At 46.7% G+C, this 24,653-nt stretch overlaps 1 protein-coding gene across 3 annotated transcripts in view; it reads right to left on the reverse strand.

The window, feature by feature from the left end:
• LOC116956641 (interferon-induced very large GTPase 1-like) overlaps nucleotides 1–24,653 on the reverse strand; it is a 139,021-nt gene that overhangs the window by 100,478 nt on the left and 13,890 nt on the right. Inside the window, exons 1-2 of one of the 3 annotated variants that reach the window (XM_032978413.2) lie at nucleotides 17,957–18,587; nucleotides 16,711–16,895 (exon numbers count right to left, since the gene is read on the reverse strand). The exons of 1 other annotated variant lie outside the window; for it this stretch is intronic. Coding sequence is in view for 1 of the 2 variants with exons in the window: in XM_032978410.2 (XP_032834301.1) it covers nucleotides 12,376–12,418 (43 nt within the window). In the remaining variant the exon portion in view is untranslated. Of the gene's footprint in view, nucleotides 1–12,375; nucleotides 12,673–16,710; nucleotides 16,896–17,956; nucleotides 18,588–24,653 lie in introns of those variants that run through there. One more of the 3 variants, XM_032978410.2, reaches the window with a different exon arrangement.

The following is a 24,653-nucleotide window of genomic DNA, read 5'->3' on the forward strand; positions in this document are numbered from 1 at the left end:
AGCCCCGTTGTGCCTTAGACAAATCAGGATTCTTGTTACAAAGGGCTTCTGCTCACATTTCTCTGCTCCATCGCTCCCGTGATATCTGTCGCCGTTGAGTCACCCGCCTCGCAACACGCGGGCATCACATGAGCCAAAATGGTGCCCGCTTGGACCACACCCATCCCTTCAACCACATTGAATACTTGCAGGAACGGCTCTTGGATTGCTCTTAGCATTGTCTTCGCATGCGCCAGCGTAAGCACGCAGGCTACACTTTTGGACGGCATCAGCAGAACAGCCACATCTGGGTCGGCCGAATGCAACTGCTTGCGGTATCGTAAGGGAACCAACATCTGCATACCCGGCGGGATCTTTACCGACTACCTCACCAAGGCCTGAATCGCGGCGTTTGCACCCGCCTCCCTTCCAACAGGATCCAAGAAAAACAACCACTGCCTCAACATCATCTCTATACGCCTCTGATCTATCAAAATGTTGAGGGGCATTCTATTCACAAAGTCGGTGCCCCACAGGCATGGGATAGCCCACGTTTTGAAATCAAAATGGGACCTGACATCGCAATCACTCCAATCCTTACACATGGTTCAACCTGGCCCACGATCTCCATGCTTCCTCCGTTAGCCGCCACACACGCGTTCATGACCGGTGTCACACAGCGGCCACTCGACGGCAGCATGCCGTACATCAATTCCGAAATAATGGTGGCCGATGCGCCAGTGTCAATTAAGACACACACCTTTATCCCCTCAAATGAGTTGGCCACCGCCAATGTGCCTGCGGCAGCCGCCACCACTTGATAAGCCAGCTCTCCTCCATTGAATGACGGACCTGGGCCATCCGCCCAGAGTCGAAACCCACCGCTCACTGATGCGACCGACAATGATGCAAGATGATAATAGAGCCTGGGATACGTGAATGCCTAGATGTGTGAGGTGACGCTTCAGGCCGGGTGTCTGTGGTGTCGCGACTTGCCTGCTGTAGTTATGGAGTGGCTGTTGGCGAGAAGATGGACGCTGATGAAATCGTTGTCCGGGCGTCGCTCCAACATCCCCGCGTGTTGTGCCCCGGCTAATCATACCTGAAGCAGGCGATGGCAATCCCTCGTTGCGGAGTGGTCACCTCCCCTTTTGATCCCTATCTTTGATGCCGTTGCAAAGTCTCCACCCAGCGTTGAGCCCACCTGTGTACCACTGCCGTCACCTCCTCTGTTGGCGTCCCTGCACTCTCCGCTGACCGGACTTTCGAGGCCTCACCCAACATCGGATCTACTGACCATGCCACCACATGGTTCATCCCCTCATGTGCCACCCACAGGGAGGTCTGTGCCTCCTCCACAATTAGCAGCATGACCAATCTCCTGCGCCAACACCAGCATTTTCTCCATCACCAAAGAATTCAGCACCGTCTCGTTCAGCCACGGATACGCTACCTGGCCCAGGCCATCAATGAGCTGTGATAAGCAAGGGGCATCTCGGCCACCCCTTGCTTCTGCTGCAGGAACTTTTTCCATGTATTTGACGGGGGATTGAACCACGGCTGCCATTTCACCACATGCCTTTTGTAGCGTAGCCATTCGATCCTCCGGGACAGCTCGGAACACGGCGAGGGCGTCATCGTTAAGGCCAGTAGGCAGGGCTCTCAGAGCTTCCTCTTCCGACCAACCAACGGCTTGATACGCTGCCTAAAACCTTCGGGTGAAGGTGCCCAGTCGCCTCCCGCTGTTACGAATTATTTTACAGGCGTCATCCACCACAGCCGGTCAGTTTGTTTCTCACGCTACCAGAGCTGTAGTTGCTTCGGCCGACATTTGGTTAAATTGTGAAATGGCGGCCATCATTTCAGCGGTTTCTACCGTGGGGACTCCCACCTTGCTCTACACTGCTCCTCCTCTCGCCGCAGCTGTGGCAAGTTGCACGGTGATCTGCGTCACCCTGCTAACAGCCAGTTCAGCCATCCTGTTACCCTATCCCATTCTTCATTTTTTTTTGTCGGCCAGCCTCCTCTCTCCTCGTTATCACCACCGCTCCCTCCTCACCTGCGGGGTTGATCACTGGGTCCGCACCGCCCAGGGCTTGTTGCAGGGGGTTTCCTCCCCGACTGAAATCGTCGTCGGTGAATTCTCCACACTTCCCATTAGATGATACTTTATTGAAGACACACTCACTTTACATGGGCGGAGACCCCACTGCAACAGCTCCGAGTCTCCCGTGCATCTCCCTTATATACCGACCGAGGCCATGCCCCCTTCCCAAATCTTCTCGTTGACTGTGGACACTCGCTCCACCAGCAGACTCTACCATTCTCTTCAGTCACCTGACCACGCTCCCTTCTTGATCATTTGCACTGAAGACTGACTGCCCTGTCATTACTCCCAGTCCACTCACACCGCATGTAAACTCTCCTGTCATTATACATGGATTATACATACTTTGAAAATTTGTGAATGCAATAAGAATCTCATATTTATACCCGACAATCGTTATAGCAATAAACAGGAATGGACGTCAGAAAACGATTGACTTAAATAGAACTTAATAAATGGGACAAAAGGGAAATGTTAGCGTGTATATGTCATGAGCAAAATTAGAGAATTTCTCTTAAATTTTCTGAGGGATTAATTTAGCATTTTCTACACGTTGTTGTTTATTGATTTTTTTACAATCCACTCCTGATTACATTCTGGGTCTTGAACTATTTGTTGTGTTTTGGACAAAAATACGCTTCGGATGTATAAATCGTCTCAGTTTTACTAGACATCAAGGTGCTGTGCAAACATTAACACATGTGACTTGGGGAAAAGGAGAATTAAATATTTTTCGGAGCATTCAAGCATTACAGCAGCAAGATGACGTTGATGATTCGTGAACGTTAAATAGCAGCCTCAGGGAAGGAATTTAATGCAGATTTTATCGCAAATTATTTTATATACCTGAGTGGAATATTTTTCCATAAGGAAATTGTTCCAGGTGTCAGATTCGAAGAAATATACAACAGCAACATGTAACACGTATGTGTATAGACACATTCCACAAGTGATGCCATTAAGGTATCTAAAGACTAGGGCGTAAACTGTCGAGTGCAGGAGATAATTTAGTTTTCTTAACATTCATTTTTTAATCACGAAATGTACAAATATATTAAATTGTATAACTAATATAAAGAGCACAAATTAGGCTAATCCATATAAATTATAATTCCGGTTCATCCTTCTGTCTACTGAGTAAAAATGAAAAATAATGCTGCTAGACATAAATTAACACAAAACAATGTCCCAGCCACACCTCATTGCCCCCAAGCTGAACATCAAGTCGTTCCTGTTTCATAACCATCCTCACCCCTAACCATCTTCATTCATGTCATACGATTCGGAGTGTCTTTCCGTCACTCCCTTCTTACACCCAATCTACCCCTAGAATGTTGATTATTGTATCCCCTCCTCCCCTTACCCCCCTAAAAGCAAAAACTCCTACCCTGCCCCCCCTATCCCCCACAAGAGGGCCCCCCTTCCCGAGATCAGTGCAAGTGCTGGAAAGTTCCTCTTCCCTTGCGGGTTTTTGTGCCCCTCCCCTGACACCCTTAGCGCATTGTACCTGACTTCCATGTGTACCTCGATAAACAATTAGAGAGAACATTAGACGAAGATTGAGGATCGACACTTTTCTTTATCTCGCACGGGCTCATGCGACGCGCATCCACCCTGCTCCATTCCTCTCCCAGAAGTGCCCCGATTGCCCCGCCTTTCCCGATGACGCCACCTCTCTCTCGCTTTCCTCGTAACGTCATCCTCATACTGTACCCTTCTATCACGCGAGTATTTCTGCCCTCGGATCACGTAAGTGTAATCGGTTCAACTGAGTCGCAGACGTAGACTTGGAAGCAACACATTTATTCAGTTCCAACACACGGGGTAACTTTCCCCTTAACAGAATAACAACCTATGGTGGTGACCACCAGGCTAGCTACACTAGTTACAACATAACTGCTACTACGGGGCTAATCGACTTAGGCCCGGGTCCACGTGTTGGAGAATCTTTGAATGGAAAACGTAGACGAAGGTTTCTTCCAAAATGAACAACCACCCCGGTCCCTCTCGGGACCCGGCTGATATTCTCTGTGGCGTGGCCGGCTCGGCCCTTGGCCACGTCCAACTTCCAGAATCCTCGGGAAGGATCTGGGTCCCAATCACGTGACCACCCCCAGCCCCCTCCTGGGGCCTCTTTGTAGACTTAACTGGTCACGTGTCCTCCCGGATCAACCAGAGTGCCATGGACTCAAGTAACCTCATCCTTCGGCCGACACCCACACACCCTGTCCTTTAGGGTTGGCACTGCACGCAAAGCGTGGTTCCATCTAGCGCAATCATTCAGCGCTCACCGGGCCCCTCTAGGGCCGGTATTACACCCACACCCCTGTGGTATCCGCGATGTCACTACACTGCACGCCGTACCTCTCTAGGGCAAGTACTACACGCAACATGTTGACATCCAGCGATGTCACTATATCACCCCCCCTTCATAGAACTCAGCCATCCCGGCTGTCAACTCCCCCTCAACAAAACAAACAAACCCCCATTGTGTGCCTCAACAAATAAATACCCCATCCCATATATACAATATATACGGTGTGGGAGTGTGTGTGTATGGGGGTCATGAAAACCGAACAGTCTTTAAACGAGTCCTTGTGGCTGGGCCCCCAGGTGAGGTTGGCGCACTCTCCCTAGGGGTCCCAGGGGGAATTTGAAAATGTCCCATTGAACCTGGCTCCTCACGAAGAGCAGTCGGCCAGGCAGACGGGCCTTCCGCTCCTGAAGCTTGTGGAGACGGAAAAGGTGGCGGCTTGGGGGACATTAAAGATGCGGAAACTGACGATGGGATCACATGACTCCCCTGAGGACCAATCTCAGCGGGTACACACCTCAGCTCACCCGACACACTCGGCCCCAGCGTAGTGGAGATGAGATGAATTAACGTGGCGCGATGAAAGGCTTGAGGCAAGAGGATGTACAAACCCCACTCCGTTGACCCCAGCGGATTTGAACACACTGGGGCAGAACAACCCGAATCACATCAACCGGCCCTCTCCAGGGTTTTAACAATTTGGGTGATGTACCTGGGGACAGTGCAGCTAGGCTGTCACCTGGAGCCCACTCATTTCCGGAGAGACGGAGACCCCTCAGCCGCTCATTTGTCAATTAGCGTGAACTAGAATTTTCCCTGGAAGCCTCACGCGCTTCTGAAAGCCTCTGAAGGGTGGGTGAGGCACACGGACTCCAAAATTTTAGATTTAGCCGTGGTTGGCTCGGCTCATAATTGGACATCAATGGGGGGGGGGAGTCATGTTTTCTCCCGTACTTTAAACAATACTGGTGAGTGGCCGGTGGATGCATGAGGGGCCATTCTATAGGCAGCCAGGACCCTGGGAACATGCAAATCCTAGCCAAGCTGGGACTCACTGACCTGATGGCTAAACATGGAAGTCAAGAGTCCTGTACAACCACTCCTCCATTCCATCGGTCTGAGGGTGGTAGGGCGACATACGTACTTTCTTTTTTCCCAACAAATCACACACCTCCGGCAGCAATTTCGAATATATTTTTTTTTTACCCTGATCGGTCAGAAGGCGCTTGGGGGCCTCTTGTCCATCACATAGCCATCAATGAATGCCTCGGTGATGGCCGCTGCTGACTGATTGGGAAGCGGCCAGGCTAATGGCCACTGTGAAAAATGTTCGACGCCCACCAGTAAATACTTATTCCCGTGAGGGGTAGTAGGAAATGGACCAAGGATATCAAGAGCGACAAGCTAATTTATGCGGGAAACTCGGATGGATTGCAAAGGTGGACAACAGGGTTTTGACATGGGTTTCCGCCGCGCGCACTGCACACACCCCTTCAAATACATTAGCGACATCTTCCGCCATGTCGGGCCAGAAAAAGTCGAGATTAAATGTGGCTAGCGTCTTATGCACATGTTGACATCCAGCGATGCCACTACATAAGTATCAGCACTACAAAAACATAGGTTTGAAAAATTCAGCACGATATAAATCTATGTTCAAAAATGAATGGTCATGCCAACGAGATAAGGGGGGGAGGGGGGGGAGGAGGAGGATGGGGAGGAGGACAAGGGAGCCCCTGGGACCCAGTGAGGCCACACCGGGATGGGTGGCGGGGTTACAGACCGGCATAGGAGATGTAGATGAAGCTATCCAGATATACAAACATAGAGACACTTTCAACCGAGAAGACGGGTTTAAGCTGAGCAACCATTGGAAGGACGTGATTAACCAGCACAGCGACCAGCTTCGCAACTTGGTCTGACCAGTCTTCCTCTCGTAGCGCAGCAGCCAGCTCCGCAGCAGCAGCAGCAAGCTCCGTGGCAGTCAGCTCCGTGGCAGTCAGCTCCGCAACAGCGAGGCTCCGCAGCGACGGGCTCCGCAGCAGGAGCGAGCTCCGCAGCTTAACGCGTTAACACGGCCATCTTTTGGATCGCGAACACGGCTGCTTTTGTCACACATGCATATGCAACCACCGGCATGACTGCATCGCCTTGCTCATCTCTCATTGACTTTAACAAGATATTCTCATATACTTTGCTTATTGACTTTTACATGCTTTTCTCCTTAACTTTAACATGCTACTCTTTGTTACACATAAACTGACATTAACTTGCTAATTTTTCATTAACATTTACATGCTTCTCTCATCAAAATACATATGCTAATCCTACATGCTAATCTGAGCTCTTATGCGCGACGGAAGCTAATTAATTTTGCACTATAATCCAACATGCTAATCTAAGTTAATTTCCATTAACATGTCACGCTATTTATTACCTTTACACTATAATACCCCATTAACACTACATCGGCTACCTTTGTTCTCAAAAACGTATCGTGCTGCTCACAGCAGACATCGCGACTATTGCGATTTTCACATGAAGACGGACGCTTGTGTTGTGTTCAAAACGTCGTGATTTATTTTGTTTTATATCTACCTACGTGACTTTACCGAAAGAGCCAAGAATATTAATCCCTGCAGTCACGAAAGCTTTAAATAAAAAAACATTTTTTGTTTTATTTTATTTTCTGCCTATGTGACTTTACTGAAAGAACCAAAGAGTATGGATTCCTGCAGTCACGAAAGCTTCAAATCAAGATTTACTCAGTTTGTATAGTCAAACTTCAAATTTCTCTCCCCCTGCCGTTTCCGTTAATTTATCTGACACCCCCCCCCCCCCCATATAATGCCTCACTAGAGGCATTGTTATTTGCGTCTCTTTCTATGTTTGTATCTCTCTTCGTGTCTGTGTTTTTTCTCTCTCTCTCTCAAACTTCCAATTTCTCTCCGCCTGCCGTTTACTATTTATTCAAACTTCAAATTTCTCAGACTTAACTTCAAATTTAACATTATTTCATACCTGATGACGGTTGCTTGTGTGGCAATCGAAACATCGTGTATTCCATCATTTATTTTATTTTCTTTCTACGTGAGTTTACCAAAAGAACCAAAGAGTTATTGTAATAGTTGATAACATCTGATGTAGTATTAATCCTGTACGTACCTATTGTTTCGTTTAAGTATGATCAGGAACTAGGACGTTTATGAGGCATTACAGATGTTTTGGGCAGATGTTTCTTGTCAAATGCGTGTTTAATAATATGTATGTTAAATATTATTCGAAATGATAAGCGGCAGTTATAATTTGGCAGATTCAGTGCAGAGGGACTGAGCTGCTGTGTTGTGACGTGTCGGGTGTGTCTTGTCACTATTGCAGATACGCAATTGCCTGTTGGAAAAATACTTTGAAATAAAGTTTAGCTGCTCCACAAACCCCTGGTACTCAATTGTTGTGAAATCGCCCACTTCTCTGGAGGGCAGAACACATTGCGAAGTACCTACTCATTGTCTCCAAGCTTCAATATTTTTGTTGTTTGTCTATTTAGCTGACCTGTCCCCTCGTTATGATCTGCGGGAGGAGATGGGACAGGGCGGATCAGCTACATTGCGAATAGATCCAAAGTTTAAACTTGGACGTCCCAGGCAATATATGTCACAGAAAGTGGTGAGAAAAAAAATCCCCAATACGATTCAAGTTGTAAGAGATGAGAGATTGAGATTCATAGACTGAGCAAGGTTAGGGAATTTGAGAAAAAAATCGAGGCCACAGAAAGTATCAGAAAGAGTAATGTTTGCATTGCAGTATGTTGGTTTAACACAGTAAATGAGACCACAGTATCTGTCTTGTAGACGTAGTCCTCAACAAGTATCATAGAATCAAGCCGTCCGCATTGAAACAGGAAGCATCCTACATTTCGTGATTAAACATTATGAAACTTAATCCGCTCCTCCACTCGACACTGTTTACCCCCTAGGTATTAGAGACCATAATGCGCGTCATTTGTGTAATGCAAGGTGTGATACTATGATAAAGGTCACAGCAGCAACAGTGAAAAAAAGTAATTCGACGAATAATGCATACGAATACAAATAAGTAAATGGTATCCATAACTATAGGTGTGACAGAAAATAAAATGTTATTGTTGGATATAAACAACAAAATTAAATGTCTCTTGCACCCTTATTCAAAGTTATAATTTAGTTTTAGCAAAATGTCAGGCGTATTGGGACATGACCAAAGCTATTTAATTTTCGTCATGGAACTTTCTATTTTTCCATTCTACACAGGTGTTATACGTGTTACATGTTGCTGTGGTATACTTCTTCGAATCTGTCCCAACGGAATAATTTCCTTATAGAAAAAAGTATTCCACTCAGGAAAAAATAATCACATGCTTAAAATTCCTCCACTAAGGCTGACATTTGACATTCACCAATCATCAACGTCATCTTTGCTGCTGCAATGCTTTAATGCTCTGAAATATATTATACTTGCATCTCCTTTCCCCCAAGTGACATCTGCACCTTGATGTTTAGCAAAACTGAGATGATTTATACATCTGAAATTTGTTTTGTCCAAAACACAACAAGGAGTTCAAGACCCAGACTCTAAACCAGGGGTGGATTATAAAAAAAAAACCTCATTGCTCTGACAAAAACACTGCAAAAAACACAAAGGTGTAGGAAATGGTAAATGCCACGATCAAATTAATTCCTCAAAAAAAGAAGACATTCTCTCATCTTGCTCATGACATATACACGCTCAAATTTCCCTTTTGTCCCAATCCATTATATTTAAGTAACATTTTTGACGCCCATTCCTGTTGATTGATATAACAACTGTCGTAGACAAATGAGATTGTTAATGCACTCACCAATTTTCAAAATCTTTACAGTGAATAGCCTTGGAGACTCCTGACCACTCTTATTATCAGTAATTTGCATTTTGTCACTTTATAACCTCCTTAAACTGTATAACCTCCATATGAGGACTAACAATATTTTAAATGTAAGTGATTAGTCTAGAATGTACAAGTTTATTTTTATGATGTCCATAGATGTTGCATCTGGTCCAGAATACATTATTTATTCTGACTTCAAAGGGCAGTTTTTTACAATAAAAGTGTGACATCTAGAACCGCTTCTTATATGTTTTACTAGCAGGAAGTACCCGGCGTTGCCCGGGCGAAAAAGACACAAAAACACATCGACTTACACACACATACAGACATGGACTTCAGATACACAACAACAACCGTCATTCGCCACGAAGTGGCGGTGACGTCACCATGACGCTTGTGCCACACACACCAACTGACACACACACATGGACTAACACACAGACAGCGACTAATACACACACATGGGCTGACATGCACACTTGGACTTACATACAACAACAACCGCCATTCACCACTAAGTGGCGGTGACGTCACCACGACGCTTGTGCCAGGCTATGTGCACCCTGAGGTCACGTGAAGTGTCGAACGCCCGCTGGCAGGAGGTCACGGGGCAGACCCAGGTGCCACGGGTCGACTGACTGAGATGACTGGCTGATGCACCACCTGTGCCCCCTACTGTGCCAACCTGCTGTGCTTTAGCCACCCGGCGCTCCGCTCGTTGTTGTGAGCGTCGCTCATCCGCCCTCCGTTGTTATTGGAGGGCGACTACCTCCAACTGCCCAGTAGCGTCCTTCACGAGCCTCCTCCACAGAGGCCGATTTTGACACCGCTGGTACCAGTCATCGGCAAGTCCACTCAGCTCCACGTCCTCCTGTACCACATCACTCCATCTCCTCTCGAGCCCGTGCCGCGCTCGTTTAGCCCCCTCAATCCGGCCGAACAAAAGCTGTTTCGGCATGCGATGGCTGGGCATGCGGGCTACATGACCCAGCCATCGCAGCCTTGCCCACCGGAGGAGCTCACCGATGGGACCTTGCCCAGATCTTTCAAGGATTTGTGAGCTCCTCACACAATCCAGTCTGGTTAAACCCAGGATGGATCGTAGGCAGGCCAGCCTAAATATTTCTAACCGGCGAAGATGTTCTATTAAGGGGGTCCACGTTTCACAAGCGTAGAGAAGGGAGGGAATTACCGTGGCCGAGAAGACCTGGAGCTTCATGCAGAGCGAGAGACCAGGTAGCTTCCACACAGCGTTACGCAACCGATGAAAAGATATTGCCGCTCGACTGATTTGGAGTGAGACCTCTGTTGTTAAACTGGAGCCGGTCATAAGCACACTGCCCAGGTATGGGAAACTCTCCACTCGCTCCACAACTGCCCCATCACCGATTGGGAGTTGTGGGGGTGGAGTGTCCGATGGTACAAAACACCCAGTCAGGTGCTTAGTTTTGGTGGGGCTGATGGTAAAGTCCCACCTCTTGGTGGCAAGCTCCAGGTTCAGTAGCAGCCCCTCCAACTCCTCCTCTGAGTGAGCAGCAATTACCAGATAATCGGCATACATAACGTGGTTGAGCAATAGGGAGCCATCCCTTGACCACACCTGGGCATCGATCAGCCTCCCATTGTATCTGTACCATATGGTAATTCGTACGGTACAGACATTTAAGGCTTCACGAACTACGTGGTCAAAAGATATGTTAAATAATGTGGGAGCCAGAGGACATCCCTGTCACACCCCAAGGTGTAGAGGGAATCGCTCTGACTGACGGCCACGTAGTTTGACGCGGGGCCGCTCACCATCATGAAGATCCTTAAGGATTGTGAGCAAAGGGTAAGGGACTCCGAAAGCATGAAGAACAACCGAGAGGTCAGGCCTACTGATGGTATCATAGGCCTTAACCAGGTCAATAAAGCACACACATTCACTCACACACACACATGGACCTACAGACACGAAAATAAATGGACTTACACTGACTCACATGGAGCCACGCACACAAAGCAACTAACACACACGCCCATGGACTGACACACACAGACATATCGACTCACACACACAAACACATGCACTTACACACACATATGGACTCACACACGCATAGACATCCACTTTAGATACACACACATGGAGTTACACACACATATATGGACGTACACGCATACAGCGACTCGCACACACACACACACACATCGACTCACACACAGACATACGTGGACTCACACACACATTGACGCAAACACACATGTACCTACACACACACATGGAACCACGCACACACATCGACTTACACACACACAGACTCACACAGACATAGATTGACACACACATTACCCTACACACACATACGGACTCTCACACACAGACATCTACTTTAAATACACACACATGGATGAACACACACATATCGACTCAAACACGCACACATCGACTCACACACATGGACCTGCACAGCAATCTCCGATGATGGCACAACCATCAGCATCGCAGTACTACAGATCAGTAAATAGCGTGACGTGAACAATCGAAACAATAGAAATGCATTGAAGAAATAAGCAGAAATAAGTGTAAATTAAAGAGCAGCAGTACGCACAGGTAAGTAGAGAAGCAGGCTACAGTCTAGATTATAGACTGCCAGTACGCCGACTCAATGACATAAGCATTGCTGCAGTCGACATAAAAAGCTGGCAATACGGGCATCAGCTGAAAAGGCAGAATACAGTCGACATGAAAGGCTGGCAGTACACTGAGTGAGGTAAAGAAGCAGGCAACAGATTATAGACTGGCATACACTGAGAATGGTCAAAAGGAAAATAATCAGTGTAGATAATAGAGTGCCAGTGCACTGACGTTAATGAATCAGCAGGCAGCAGACCACATCGCAGACTGGCAGTAGACCGTCGCAGCGTTATAAAAACACAGGTAAAAAAGAAGAAATTGAGCAAGGTCATAATGAAATATTAGTTTTCTGCACACAAACATTGTTATGTAAAGATTAGGAAACTTATGAGTTTGATAATAGTAAACAATGCAGCTGAGTTGTTAGCAAAAGATTCAATGAAATTGTACTTTACATTGCCGTGGTGGAGGCCTCGTCCCGTGCAGAGCCCGCGGCATCGCCTAGATTTCCCCCCCCCACCATCCCCCCGGCCGATGTCGAATAATACTATGTAAGCGCTGTAATAATATTAATATGTAAGGACTTTCTAGCAGTAACTGCACACATTGGGGTGGGGGGGAGAAGAGGACATCACACTGTGAAGAGAAATCCGCAGCGTGATGTGTATATTTATTCCATGTTAAACGCGTAAAATGAAATATCCCCCGTGAGCTCGACGGAACGCGCATCACTTGGCAGGGTCCACCCCCCCCCCCCAGGCAATTGTCGTGAGTTGGTACGGTCGATGGCGCGCAATAAGTAAATAATTAAAATAATGGCACTAAATCGTTAATTAAACGACTTTTAAGTTTAGGGACGTGAAAACGAAATAGCCTATTCCCACCACGGGGCTTAGGGCGTGCCACCCGGCAAATTTTTTCGGGCTTAAACCCTCGCAAGCGCGCACGCGGAGACTTTTATATATAAGAGAAGATATCGGTTTTTGGGTTAGATCGCGTTATTTATAAATGTGTCGTAACCCTCCACCACCCGACACGGCCAAACAGTAAAAAATGTGTCACGTTTACAAAGGACAAATAGTTCACTACTTTAGCCCACCGGTGTGTTGAAGAGTGAATCCACAACATTTAAAATTTGAGTACAACGTTTCGCTGGTAATTACATCCAGCTTCATCGGGCGATTTGCCAGAATGGTGAAGCCCTCTCCACTTGCTCTCGGTCTTAAATAGAGCAGCAGCAAGGTGCCGTCATTATTTAATTCATTCGGGTGCAGTGATTCGAGGCGGATAGGGGGAGGGTATTGTAATTATATAGATTGGTAATCATTCAATTGTTATTCATTGGTATGTGTTTCCTTTATAAGGAATTGTAATTGTATTATATATTTTACTTATTTAATAATACGCTTCCGGGCCGCACTAAGCCTGTAGCTGTCAGAGCGATTAAAGTTATTTGTATTTCTCTCAATTTCAATGGATTCTCTAATCAGTCTAGCCAGTAACAATTAGTTTTACACAACACTTCAACATGTCGGGTGGTGGAGGGTTACGACACATTTATAAATAACGCGATGTAACCCAAAAAACGATATAATGAATGCCCTCCCTTCTCTACGCTTGCAAAACGTGGACCCCCCCTAATGGAACATCTTCACCAGTTAGAAACATTTAGGCTTGCCTGCTTACGATCCATCCTTGGTTTAATCACGCTGGATTGTGTGAGGAGCTCACAAATTCTTGAAATATGTGGACAAAGTCCCATCGGTGAGCTCCTCCGGCAGGCAAGGCTGCGCTGGCTGGGTCATGTAGCCCACATGACCAGTCACCGCATGCCTAAACAGCTTTTTTTCGGCCGGATCAAGGGGGCTAAACGGGTGTGGCACGGGCTGGAGAAGAGATGGAGTTATGTGGTACAGGAGGACATGGAGCTGAGTGGACTTGCCAATGACTGGTACCAGCAGTCTTAAGATTGGCCTCTGAGGAGGAGGCTCGTGAAGGACACTATTGGGCAGTTGGAGGCAGTCGCCCTCCAACAATAACGGAGGGCGGAGGACCAACGCTCACAACAACGAGCGGAGCGCCGGGTGGCGAATGGCGATTGTTGTTGTGTGGATCTATGTGCCTGAGTCGATGTGTGTTTGTGTGTGAGAATGTGTGTCAGTTGATGAGTGTGCGGCAATGTGTGTATGTGTGACAGTCCGTGTGTGTGTGCGTCGATATGTGTGTGTACGTCCATGTGTCTCTTAGTCGATATGTGTGTAGGTCAATGTGTGTGAGTCTATGTATGCATGTGTGTGAGTTTATATGTGTGTGTAACTCCATGTGTGTGTGTCTAAAGTCGATATCTGTCTGTGTGAGTCCATCTGTGTGTAAGTTGATGTCTTTGTATGTGTGGGTTGATGTGTGTGTGTTAGTCGATGTGTGTCTGTCTTTTTCGCCCGGGCAACGCCGGGTACTTACTGCTAGTTTTATATATAAAAGTCACTGCATACGCGCGCTTGCGAGGCATTTTACTCTCAAATGGTGGGGTTTTTGTAAAAAATAATTTGCCAGGCAGCACGCCCTAAGCCCCGCTTTGGGCATAGGCTGTTCCTTTTTCACGTCCGTCACCTTTAAATTAGTTAAATGATCGATTTAATGGGATTTAGATATATTTATTTATTGCGCGACATCGGCTGTACCAACTCACGCCAATTGGGTGGGGGGGCGGACCCTGCCAAGTGATGCCCGTTCGATCAAGCTCACGGGGGACATTTTCTTTTACGCGTTTCACATGCTATAAATAAACACATAACGCTGCGCCTATTTCTTCACAGTGTCATGTCCTCTTCGCCCCCAACACGTTGTGTGCAATTAATATTACAGAGTCCATAGCTAATAATATTATGGTGCTTAGATAGTATTATTGTTGCACGGGCGGGGGGATGGTCGGGGGGGGGGTGCGGGGGTGCGGCCCAGCACCCAGCCTAGCAACGTGCTACCTCCGCCGCCTCGGCAATGTAGGCCAGGACGGGGGCTCCGCACGGGACTAGGCCTCACCATGGCTATGGTAACTACAAATTTCCTTGTTTCTTACGTTAACAACTCAGGTTAATTGCTATTATTAAACAAATAAGTTGACAAATATTACTATCATAATGTTTGTGTGCAGATTATGACTGAGGATCATTGCTTACTATGAAACAAATACGTTGCCAGATATTACAATTGTAATCTTTGTGTGCACATAAGAACTCTGGTTCATTGTTTACTATTATGAAACAAATAGGTTGACAGATATTACTATAATTATGTTTGTTGTGCAGATAATAACTCAGCTTCATTGTTTACCATTGTAAGGGATCTGCGAGCCATCCTCACGCACATGCACCACACAGACATGACATCCCCGCTCTCATTATAACACGCACCAATCACAGGCACGGGAATGCGCTGGACAGGGGTCAGAGGTTAAAGGGCAGTGACGTCACCCGGACCAGGTGTGCCGACATGAATTGGGAGCGAGAGCGGAGATGTAGGGGTTAAAAGGGGCTTTGGGACGTGTGTTCGGGGTTGGTTTTGGAACGAGTGTTGCTGTGCATTGGAGAAATAAAGAAGTGCTTTAACCATTCTCCGACTCCTCCTCAACTGGTGGCAGCGGAGGGATGTCTCTTCTCAACCGACGCAAGATCCCAAGGGGGGTGACACAGCAAGAAGACGCTCTAGGTGCCCGGGACGAGATTTGCTACGAAACGGAACGGACAAGTCGGGATTCGTCTCCTGGCTCATCGACGAGATCCGTGGCAGCTGCTTGTCCCGTGTGGCCACCTTCCTCCACCAACCCGGCAGTGCAGACACAGTGCCGCCATCGCAGATCATCCTCGAGGGATCGGAGGATGAATCTGCTGCTGGAGGCAGTTGCCACACTGCTTAGCCGGCTGGGTCCTGAGGTCAAATGAGCGGGGGGAACCTCAGCTGCACCGCTTCTCCAGTGAGGAGACGGGGGCCACAGTCAGCCTTCCCAACCAGGCACTCCACAGCAGCTCTCCGGGGATGGAGCAGCATCAGCGACGCCACCGACCATGCATCCCGCACGGGACCTGGGAGAACACTAGGGTCTGTCCTCCCGGCATCCTCCGACAGCAGCGGCAACCGGGAGCGAGATTCAGCCAGAACACTGTGGACTGTCCTCCCGAGATCCTCCGACAGCAGCGGCAACCGGGGGCGAGAGTCAGCCGGAACCTTAGCCAAGGCAGCCCGCAGAGGGAGGACCGGGATGGAGCCGCCAGCTTGGCGCGATACAGAAATTCGCGTCCAGATCGGGAGAATGGCGCGCTCTCGTCCGCCGGTTCAAGACGGCCTCCCGGGCAATGAGGTGGACGGAGGATCAAGCCCTGACGATGCTGCCCACTGTGTTGGACGACCCCGCGCTGACAGTATTCGACCGGATTCTGCCTGCTAAAAGATTATTCCTGCAGGGTGTCTACAAGGAGATGGCAGACGTGTTCGACCCACCGTCCGGGGTGTGCCAGAGGTTTAAAAACCGCCAGCGTGAAGCATCCGAATCGCTCCTGAGCTTCAGGACGGAACTGTTGACCCTGGCAGAAGCCATATTTCCGCGGCTCAACGAGCCGGCCCTAGACTCGTTGGTGGTGGAGTGGCTCCTTACCATGGCACAGGAGGCGGGAGTGATGCTGCCGGTGGTGGAGGAAGCCCGCACCTCGCTATGGGTCTCACGACATTTCTGCGCTTACGAAGATATGGCGGGACCCGCGTGAGGTGTGGCACACGTCATGTGGGATCGCGGTTACCTCGAGGGGGAGCCACGACCTCCAACCAGAGATGCACTGCTGGCGGAGGAGGACGAGGGAGAGACGGTGGCGGCCCTGCGGCAGTACCCGAGGATCCCGCGGGAAGCGGAGCGCCGACACCGGCGCTGGGCACCTCGCGAGGCAAGAGATCATCCTCGGGTCACCGACGATGTCATCTTCCGTCACTGCAGTCGGGAGGGACACATGCCCATGGATGCCGCAGGAGGACGAGTGCGCCAGGGACGACCAGCCAGGATCGTCAGCCTTGGTCCGCGGCCATTCCGACTCAGGCGAGTGCTGACACCTCGGACACCCAGCCAGAACCATACACCCCATGTTCCCCCCATCACGCATCTCATTCCTCGGGGGTGGCGGATAGGATTCCCACTGACGGTCCGGGCCCGTGGCCGGACACGGTTAATAAGTGGCGTCGGTTGGCCAGAAGGGTCGTAGCGGCCACGGGGGGGACGTCCGTGTTGGTAGGCTCGGTGGCAGGACTTAGCGTCGACACGGGTGCGACGGCCAGCATCATATCCCTGCGTACCTTTGACTTGTTACCGGAGGGACAGCGTCGTCTCGCGCTGGTGCAGGTCAGGTACATAGCCGCAAATGGGGGAAGTATGGGGATAGTGGGCCAAGTGGTAGTGCCAGTCCGCATCGGGGAGCTGGAGGTTTTAAACGTCCCGGGAGGCCTGCCTACGACTCACAGAAGTTGAACTTATTTCGCACCGTACGCAGCCAACCGCGATCAAAGGAGGTACGGGGGAAGAATAACCATCTAAACACGCAAAAAACTCTTCTAAAGAAAGTCTTTTCAATCTGCCACAGTGGATTCCTCATATTCATTCATAAACCCTAAAGGATAATAAATACACAGTACGAAAAGCCTGAAGCCTAGGGCTTTAGACAAGGCACTGGTGAACTAGGCCTTGATAAATTTTAACTCATTAAAGTAAATAAACCCTAAATTGGAACAAACATCCGTGCATTTGTATTATAATAAATATAGACACGTACATTTATAAAGTGCATAAATGTACACAAATTAACAGAAACTAAAAAATATATATACAAAAAGCCGCGGGCTTTAGGCGAGGTGCTAACGGACTAGGCCTTAATCACATTTAAACTCTATAAAATTCAATAACGAAGTTAATAAACCTTCAAATAGAATAAGTAACAGTGCATTTGTATTGTAATGAATACTGAAATGAATACAGACACGTACATTTATATTTACACTTACGAGAGAGGTGAAGGAAAGAGTTGATGATGGAGAGATGGATAAAGAACACACGATTAAACCTGACTAAACGATTAAACCCCCCTGCACCCGCCAATCTCAATTTCAACACACACCTCACACACTCACACGCAGCTCACACGCAGTTCATTCTCACACACAGCTCACACTCACGCAGCTCAACTCACACGCAGGGGCTGGGCCTCCCCCTCTGTACATTTGGCTTTGGCTAATTCTCTCCCCCTGAGGAAACCTTCTGCGTCTCATCCTAGCTATTGTGGCTATGCACGTGGCCTGTGGAGGTAGCGACGGTTGTTGGACCACACAAATGACAAACCGTTGCTCGTATCTCTTCACGTGGACATCGAGGCGCAATACCCTGGCTCGCCAGCAGAAAGTAGTACAGCAACGTATGAACGAATATAATTTGTCCCTTCTCTAAGGAATTAAGTTCATCCCCTTAACATTTATTATCTCCGGGTGGCGTCAAAACTTCACTGTCCAGGGCAGAAGCAATGTTACCTCGAAGTCATCTTCGCTGTTCACACAGGGTTTGAGTCGATGCAGCAGAGATCACCCACCGTCACGAGGTGGATTTGTGTGTCACATGGTGTGGCACTGCTCACATAGGCTGAATATACATACACGTCAAGTCTCACGAATTATCCTTCTCCAAAAGTAGACACCCTTGCCTGCCTCCGTGACAGATACATTTTTACGTGGCTCCGTTTCACAACATCTTGGTTTTCTCAAGGTTTTATATATATTTTGTTATTTTGTTGTTTCTCTTCAACGTGACTTTACCGAAAAAACTAAGAATATGATTTGAACCATGTTGGTGTTCTCATGTACATAAAGAATACTTCAAAAAGGTGAAACTAAAAAGTTGTTACGAATGTTTTGGAATGGTTAGACATTCATAACAAAAAATGGTGACTGTCGTAAGATTACCCATCTTCGTTTCACCGTCTTCAAAATAAAACATTCGTATTATCTTTCCGCTCGTGTGCAATGCACGCGCTTTTTTTATTTAATGTTGTGCATGTGCACGAGCGCGCAGCTTCGTCTCTGCAGTGCCCAATACCCATTTAACTGTCACACAGCCGAGGTCGAGTCTATTTTTAGATAAAAGAATGGGTGGGGTATTACCATGCGTCTTACAGATAATCCGTGAGACTTCACATGTGTGGAAATGGCACGGCAAATTATCTATAATCAATCCAATATTCAGCAAAACGCTGAAACAAATGTACGGGAGTCTATAATTCAAATGAATTCTCATATGAAACCTGTATTTCATTTGCTTATGCTTTGTGCTCTTACCCCACTCAAACATTTGTTTGAAAACAAAAACATTATCATGTAAATTCAGAGATTAGTGCATTGCACTATGAAGTTGATAACGCGGGTTTGATTCCCGGCTTACATCGGTGTTGAGTGAAAACTGAACCAGTCCTGGGTGCCCCCACGTCACCAACCTGCACTGATCAGCATGGTGAAGTATGGTAAAACAAATTCCTTGATCGACATGGCCTGGGGAGGCCTTGGATTCACGAATAAATGAACATTTACATACGGTATTAAAATATTTGCAAAAATTTTGACCGCTCATTTAAAACTCAAGTCAAATTATGTTTTGGGAAGCCGAGGATGCGCTGCGAGGCAACAACTTGGGCCGAAACTGGGGCTTTGTGATGTAGATGTCGGAATTAGATAAGCAAGCTATCGATTAAGCCTAATTTTGTTATGCTGCCGGGTGGGTAAATTCGCAATGCGCAGGCTAACAACGTATGGAGTTCAAACTGAAATGTGCAAGCTAAAAAACAACTTGTGGTACACACTACCATGGCGATGGTAGTGTATAAAACTGGAGGTAACAGACTGGGAATATGTGTATGTTTATGAAAATACATCTTAACCGGCTGTCGAGCAGTAAACTGCCTGGTAGCTAAAGTTTGACTTGGTTAATTACATCTTTCCAATGATTGCTAAATTTTAATCCATCATCACGGTTGAAGTTATGTCTATGTTTGTATATATGGATGGCTTCATGGACAAGTCTTTGGTATTATCCAGGAGGCTTGCAGTGCACCTTGGTATCAGAGAAACAATATCATGAGAATCATCAGCATTATAAAAGTGGTCGGCCACGGCCGAAGAATCCATCCGGCCATGTTTCAGATCCAACTTGTGCTCGCGAATGCGATCAGAAATATGTTGTTTCGTTACCCCGATGTAACAATCCCCACAGGTGCAACTCAGTTTGTAGACACTAGGGTACTGTAAGTCAGGAATGACATCATTTACAGATGGGATCAGATCACGGATTTTGCGTACTGTACTGACTCGGACCTGGATCTTGTGTTTGTTTATAATTTTGGAAATGTTTTTGGTAACGCCTGCTTTGTATGGCAACGTAATAATTTTGATCGAAGTCTCAGTGGGTTGTTTTTCCACGTTGGGAGAAACAGCTTGGCGGATAGCACGGTCCGAGTATCCGTTCATCTTGAGGGCCAGATGTACATGTTCTAATTCACTGGCCATGTGGTGTTGGTCAGAGATGCAATGAGCCCTATGGTATAGTGTTTTGATGAGGGAATTATTTTGTGCTCGATGGTGGTGGGAATCAGACTTCAGGTAGGAATCTGTGTGGGTGGCCTTCCTGTAGACAGAATGTCCCAAAGAGTCATTGGGCCTCCTCTCAAACAGAACATCCAGGAATGGTAGCTTGCCATCCTTCCCTACTTCCATGATGAATTTGATGGACGGGTGTATGGAGTTGATGTGGTCTAGAAATTGGTTCAATGCTGGGAGGCCATGTGGCCAAATGACAAAAGTATCATCCACGTATCTCTTCCACAGGAAAGGACGCAGGGTGGATGTCTGGATGGCGTCCGTTTCAAATTTCTTCATGAAAACATTGGCTATCACTGGTGACAAGGGGGAACCCATAGGGGTGCCCTCATTTTGTTTGTAGAAGGTACCATTCCAGGTGAAGTAAGTGTTGGTGAGGCAGTGCCCAACCAGCGCAGGGACATCAGGGTTCAGTCCATTTTGGACTAAGTCTTCAATTATTGTTATGGTGTCAGGCACTGGAACCTTAGTGAACAGAGAGACCACATCAAAGCTGACGAGGACATTATCAGTAGACAGTAAAATGTCCTTGACTAGAGAGACCAAGTGAGTTAAGTACTGCTGATATTTTCTGGCAGTGAAGGGAAGCAGGGTATCCGACAAAAAACGAGCCAGTTTGTAGGTAGGTGAGTTGATCGTAGACACAATGGGCCGTAGTTGGGTACCTTCTTTGTGGATCTTGGGAAGCCAATAGAATCTGGAAGGTCTCGCAGCCGAGGGTTTCAGGGAGAGCCGTTTGATTGGTTCGATTAGGGAAGTCGAACTAGTGATGATCTTGTTGGTTTTAGTAGTTGCATTTCAGTTTGAACTCCATACGTTGTTAGCCTGCGCATTTCTAACTTACCCACCCGGCAGCATAACAAAAGGCGGCTTAATCCTAGCTTGCTTATCTACTTCCGCCATCTACATCACAAAGCCTCAGTTTCGGCTCCAGTCGTTGCCTCCCAGCGCACCCTCGGTTTCGCAACTTTGCCTCCCAGCCCACACCCCGCCCCCACACTCACCATGCCCCCCCCTCTCCATGCGCCACGACTTCTATATAATCCCTCGTCACAGCCATCTCTGGGACACACTGAAGCGTTTGTGCTTTCGCTACGTTGTCCCCACTTGAAGAAGGACGCTTGTGTTGCGCCCGAAACGTCGTGATTTAATTTAGATGTTTTCATCTATTATATTATATTATTTTATTTGATTATTTTTTTACCTACAGTGAGGGAAAAAGTATTTGATCCCCTGCTGATTTTGTACGTTTGCCCACTGATGAAGAAATTATCAGTCTATAATTTTAATGGTAGGTTTATTTGAACAGTGAGAGACAGAATAACAACACAAAAATCCAGAATAACGCATGTCAAAAATGTTATGAATTGATTTGGATTTTAACGAGGGAAATAAGTATTTGACCCCTCTGCAAAACATGACTTAGTACTTGGTGGCAAAACCCTTGTTGGCAATCACAGAGGTCAGACGTTTCTTGTAGTTGGCCACCAGGTTTGCACACATCTCAGGATGGATTTTGTCCCACTCCTCTTTGCAGATCTTCTCCAAGTCATTAAGGCTTCGAGGCTGACGTTTGGCAGCTCGAACCTTCAGCTCCCTCCACATATTTTCAATGGGATTAAGGTCTGGAGACTGGCTAGGCCACTCCAGGACCTTAATGTGCTTCTTCTTGAGCCACTCCTTTGTTGCCTTGGCCGTATGTATTGGGGTCATTGTCATGCTGGAATACCCATCCACGACCCATTTTCAATGCCCTGGCTGAGGGAAGGAGGTTCTCAACCAAGATTTGACGGTACATGGCCCCATCCATCGTCCCTTTGATGCGGTGAAGTTGTCCTGTGCCCTTAGCAGAAAAACACCCCCAAAGCATAATGTTTCCACCTCCATCTTTGACGGTGGGGATGGTGTTCCTGGGGTCATAGGCAGCATTCCTCCTCCTCCAAATGCGGCGAGTTGAGTTGATGCCAAAGAGCTCCATTTTGGTCTCATCTGACCACAACACTTTCACCCAGTTGTCCTGTGAATCATTCAGATGTTCATTGGCAAACTTCAGACGGGCATGTATATGTACTCTCTTGAGCAGGGGGACCTTGCGGGTGCTGCAGGATTTCAGTCCTTCACGGCGTAATGTGTTGCCAATTGTTTTCTTGGTGACTATGGTCCCAGCTGCCTTGAGATCATTGACAAGATCCTCCCGTGTAGTTCTGGGCTGATTCCTCACAGTTCTCATGATCATTCCAACTCCACGAGGTGAGATATTGCATGGAGCCCCAGGCCGAGGGAGATTGACAGTTCTTTTGTGTGTCTTCCATTTGCGAATAATCGCACCAACTCTTATCACGTTCTCACCAAGCTGCTTGGCAATGGTCTTGTAGCTCATTCCAGCCTTGTGTAGGTCTACAATTTTGTCCCTGACATCCTTGGATAGCTCTTTGGTCTCGGCCATGGTGGAGAGTTTGGAATCTGATTGATTGCTTCTGTGGACAGGTGTCTTTTATACAGGTAACAAGCTGAGATTAGGAGCACTCCCTTTAAGAGTGTGCTCCTGATCTCAGCTCGTTACCTGTATAAAAGACACCTGGGAGCCAGAAATCTTTCTGATTGAGAGGGGGTCACATACCTATTTCCCTCATTAAACTGCAAATCAATTTATAACATTTTTGACGTGAGTTTTTTCTTGTTTTTTCTTGTTGTTATTCTGTCTCTCACGGTTAAAATAAACCTACCATTAAAATGATAGACTGATCGGTTTTTTTTGTCAGTGGGCAAACGTACAAAATCAGCAGGGGGACAAATACTTTTTTCCCTCACTGTACGTGACTTTACCGAAAACACCAAAGAGTATGAATCCTTGCAGTCACGAAAGCTTCAAATCTATTATTAATGGACGCCACCTTTTTGGTGGACTCTAGTATTGGTAGAACACACAGATACTTACAGCTCGTAGCTATCTATCTGCTCTGTGGAATTTTTTCACCGAGGCTGCATGAAAACCCACAGTCCACTTTACAGGCCCATCACTTGACACTTGCCCAGATAATTTAACCCCATCTGTGATTATTTCAATATAACGAAATTACATTCGTGTTTGAAATGCTTTTAGTGATTTGATAAGTTACATCGCTGAATTAAATGTGGCTGTTGTTCTTTGCTGCGACGAACGTTCAAGATGGATACTTTGATACGTGGACATGTGGATAAGTGGACAGTATAGAATCCTCACGTGAAGTAATATCAGCAGCTGATATCCCAATCACATTAACATCATAAAACATTCCATGAATGACAACCCTTACCAGAGATTGCATTGGCTTTATTAAATCAAACATTTGTAAAATCGGAATTAAAACTCAAAATAGCATATAGATGTTCAACAATTCAATGGTGATACAACGGAACCTATATGAACGTTAAAAATCCCCAAATACAGCAAGCCATAATCCATAGGAATACATGTGTAATCGATACATTACATAAAAGCAAATAATTAATATTACATACTAATGTGATTAAAATATGCACCAATCAAGATATCAAGACTACATGCAACTTTATTATACGTTTAAGGCAATTGATCATGTATTGGGTTATTATAAAAGGGTTAAAATTATTTTACCTACGGAATAATGAGAAAACAATGGTCTGTGCATTTTCTCTCCCCTTTACAAGTTATTCAAATAATGCTATCGGAATTATTTAATGAGAATGTGCATTTGGAACGATTGCAGTCAGCAGTGCACCATCCCACGTGAGATTGACCAGCAGAAAGAGATCACATAAATACTTCCGATATCCCTTCAAGTGACCCATTTTTTTAATCCACAAAGACGAGGGCACTTTCCAACACACCTTGCTAGAGGAATGTTTGTAACGCTCCTGTCGTGTAATTGGAGCGATTGAAATTACCAATTGTGGGGCAATCCAATGTTGATTAAATTCATTCAAATTTGATGCAATAGATTGTCAAGATGAGAATTATGCCCCTAAAATTTTCTCCATTATTATGCAAACATTTTAAATAATTCAATCCCAGAAAAAAAATCTCACAACCTAAAAGCGTTGGTTT

This window comes from Petromyzon marinus, chromosome 66 (assembly GCF_048934315.1).
Source record: "Petromyzon marinus isolate PM22_M1 ecotype Great Lakes invasive population chromosome 66, UKy_Petmar_22M1.pri1.0, whole genome shotgun sequence".
Classification (NCBI taxonomy): Eukaryota; Metazoa; Chordata; class Hyperoartia; order Petromyzontiformes; family Petromyzontidae; genus Petromyzon; species Petromyzon marinus.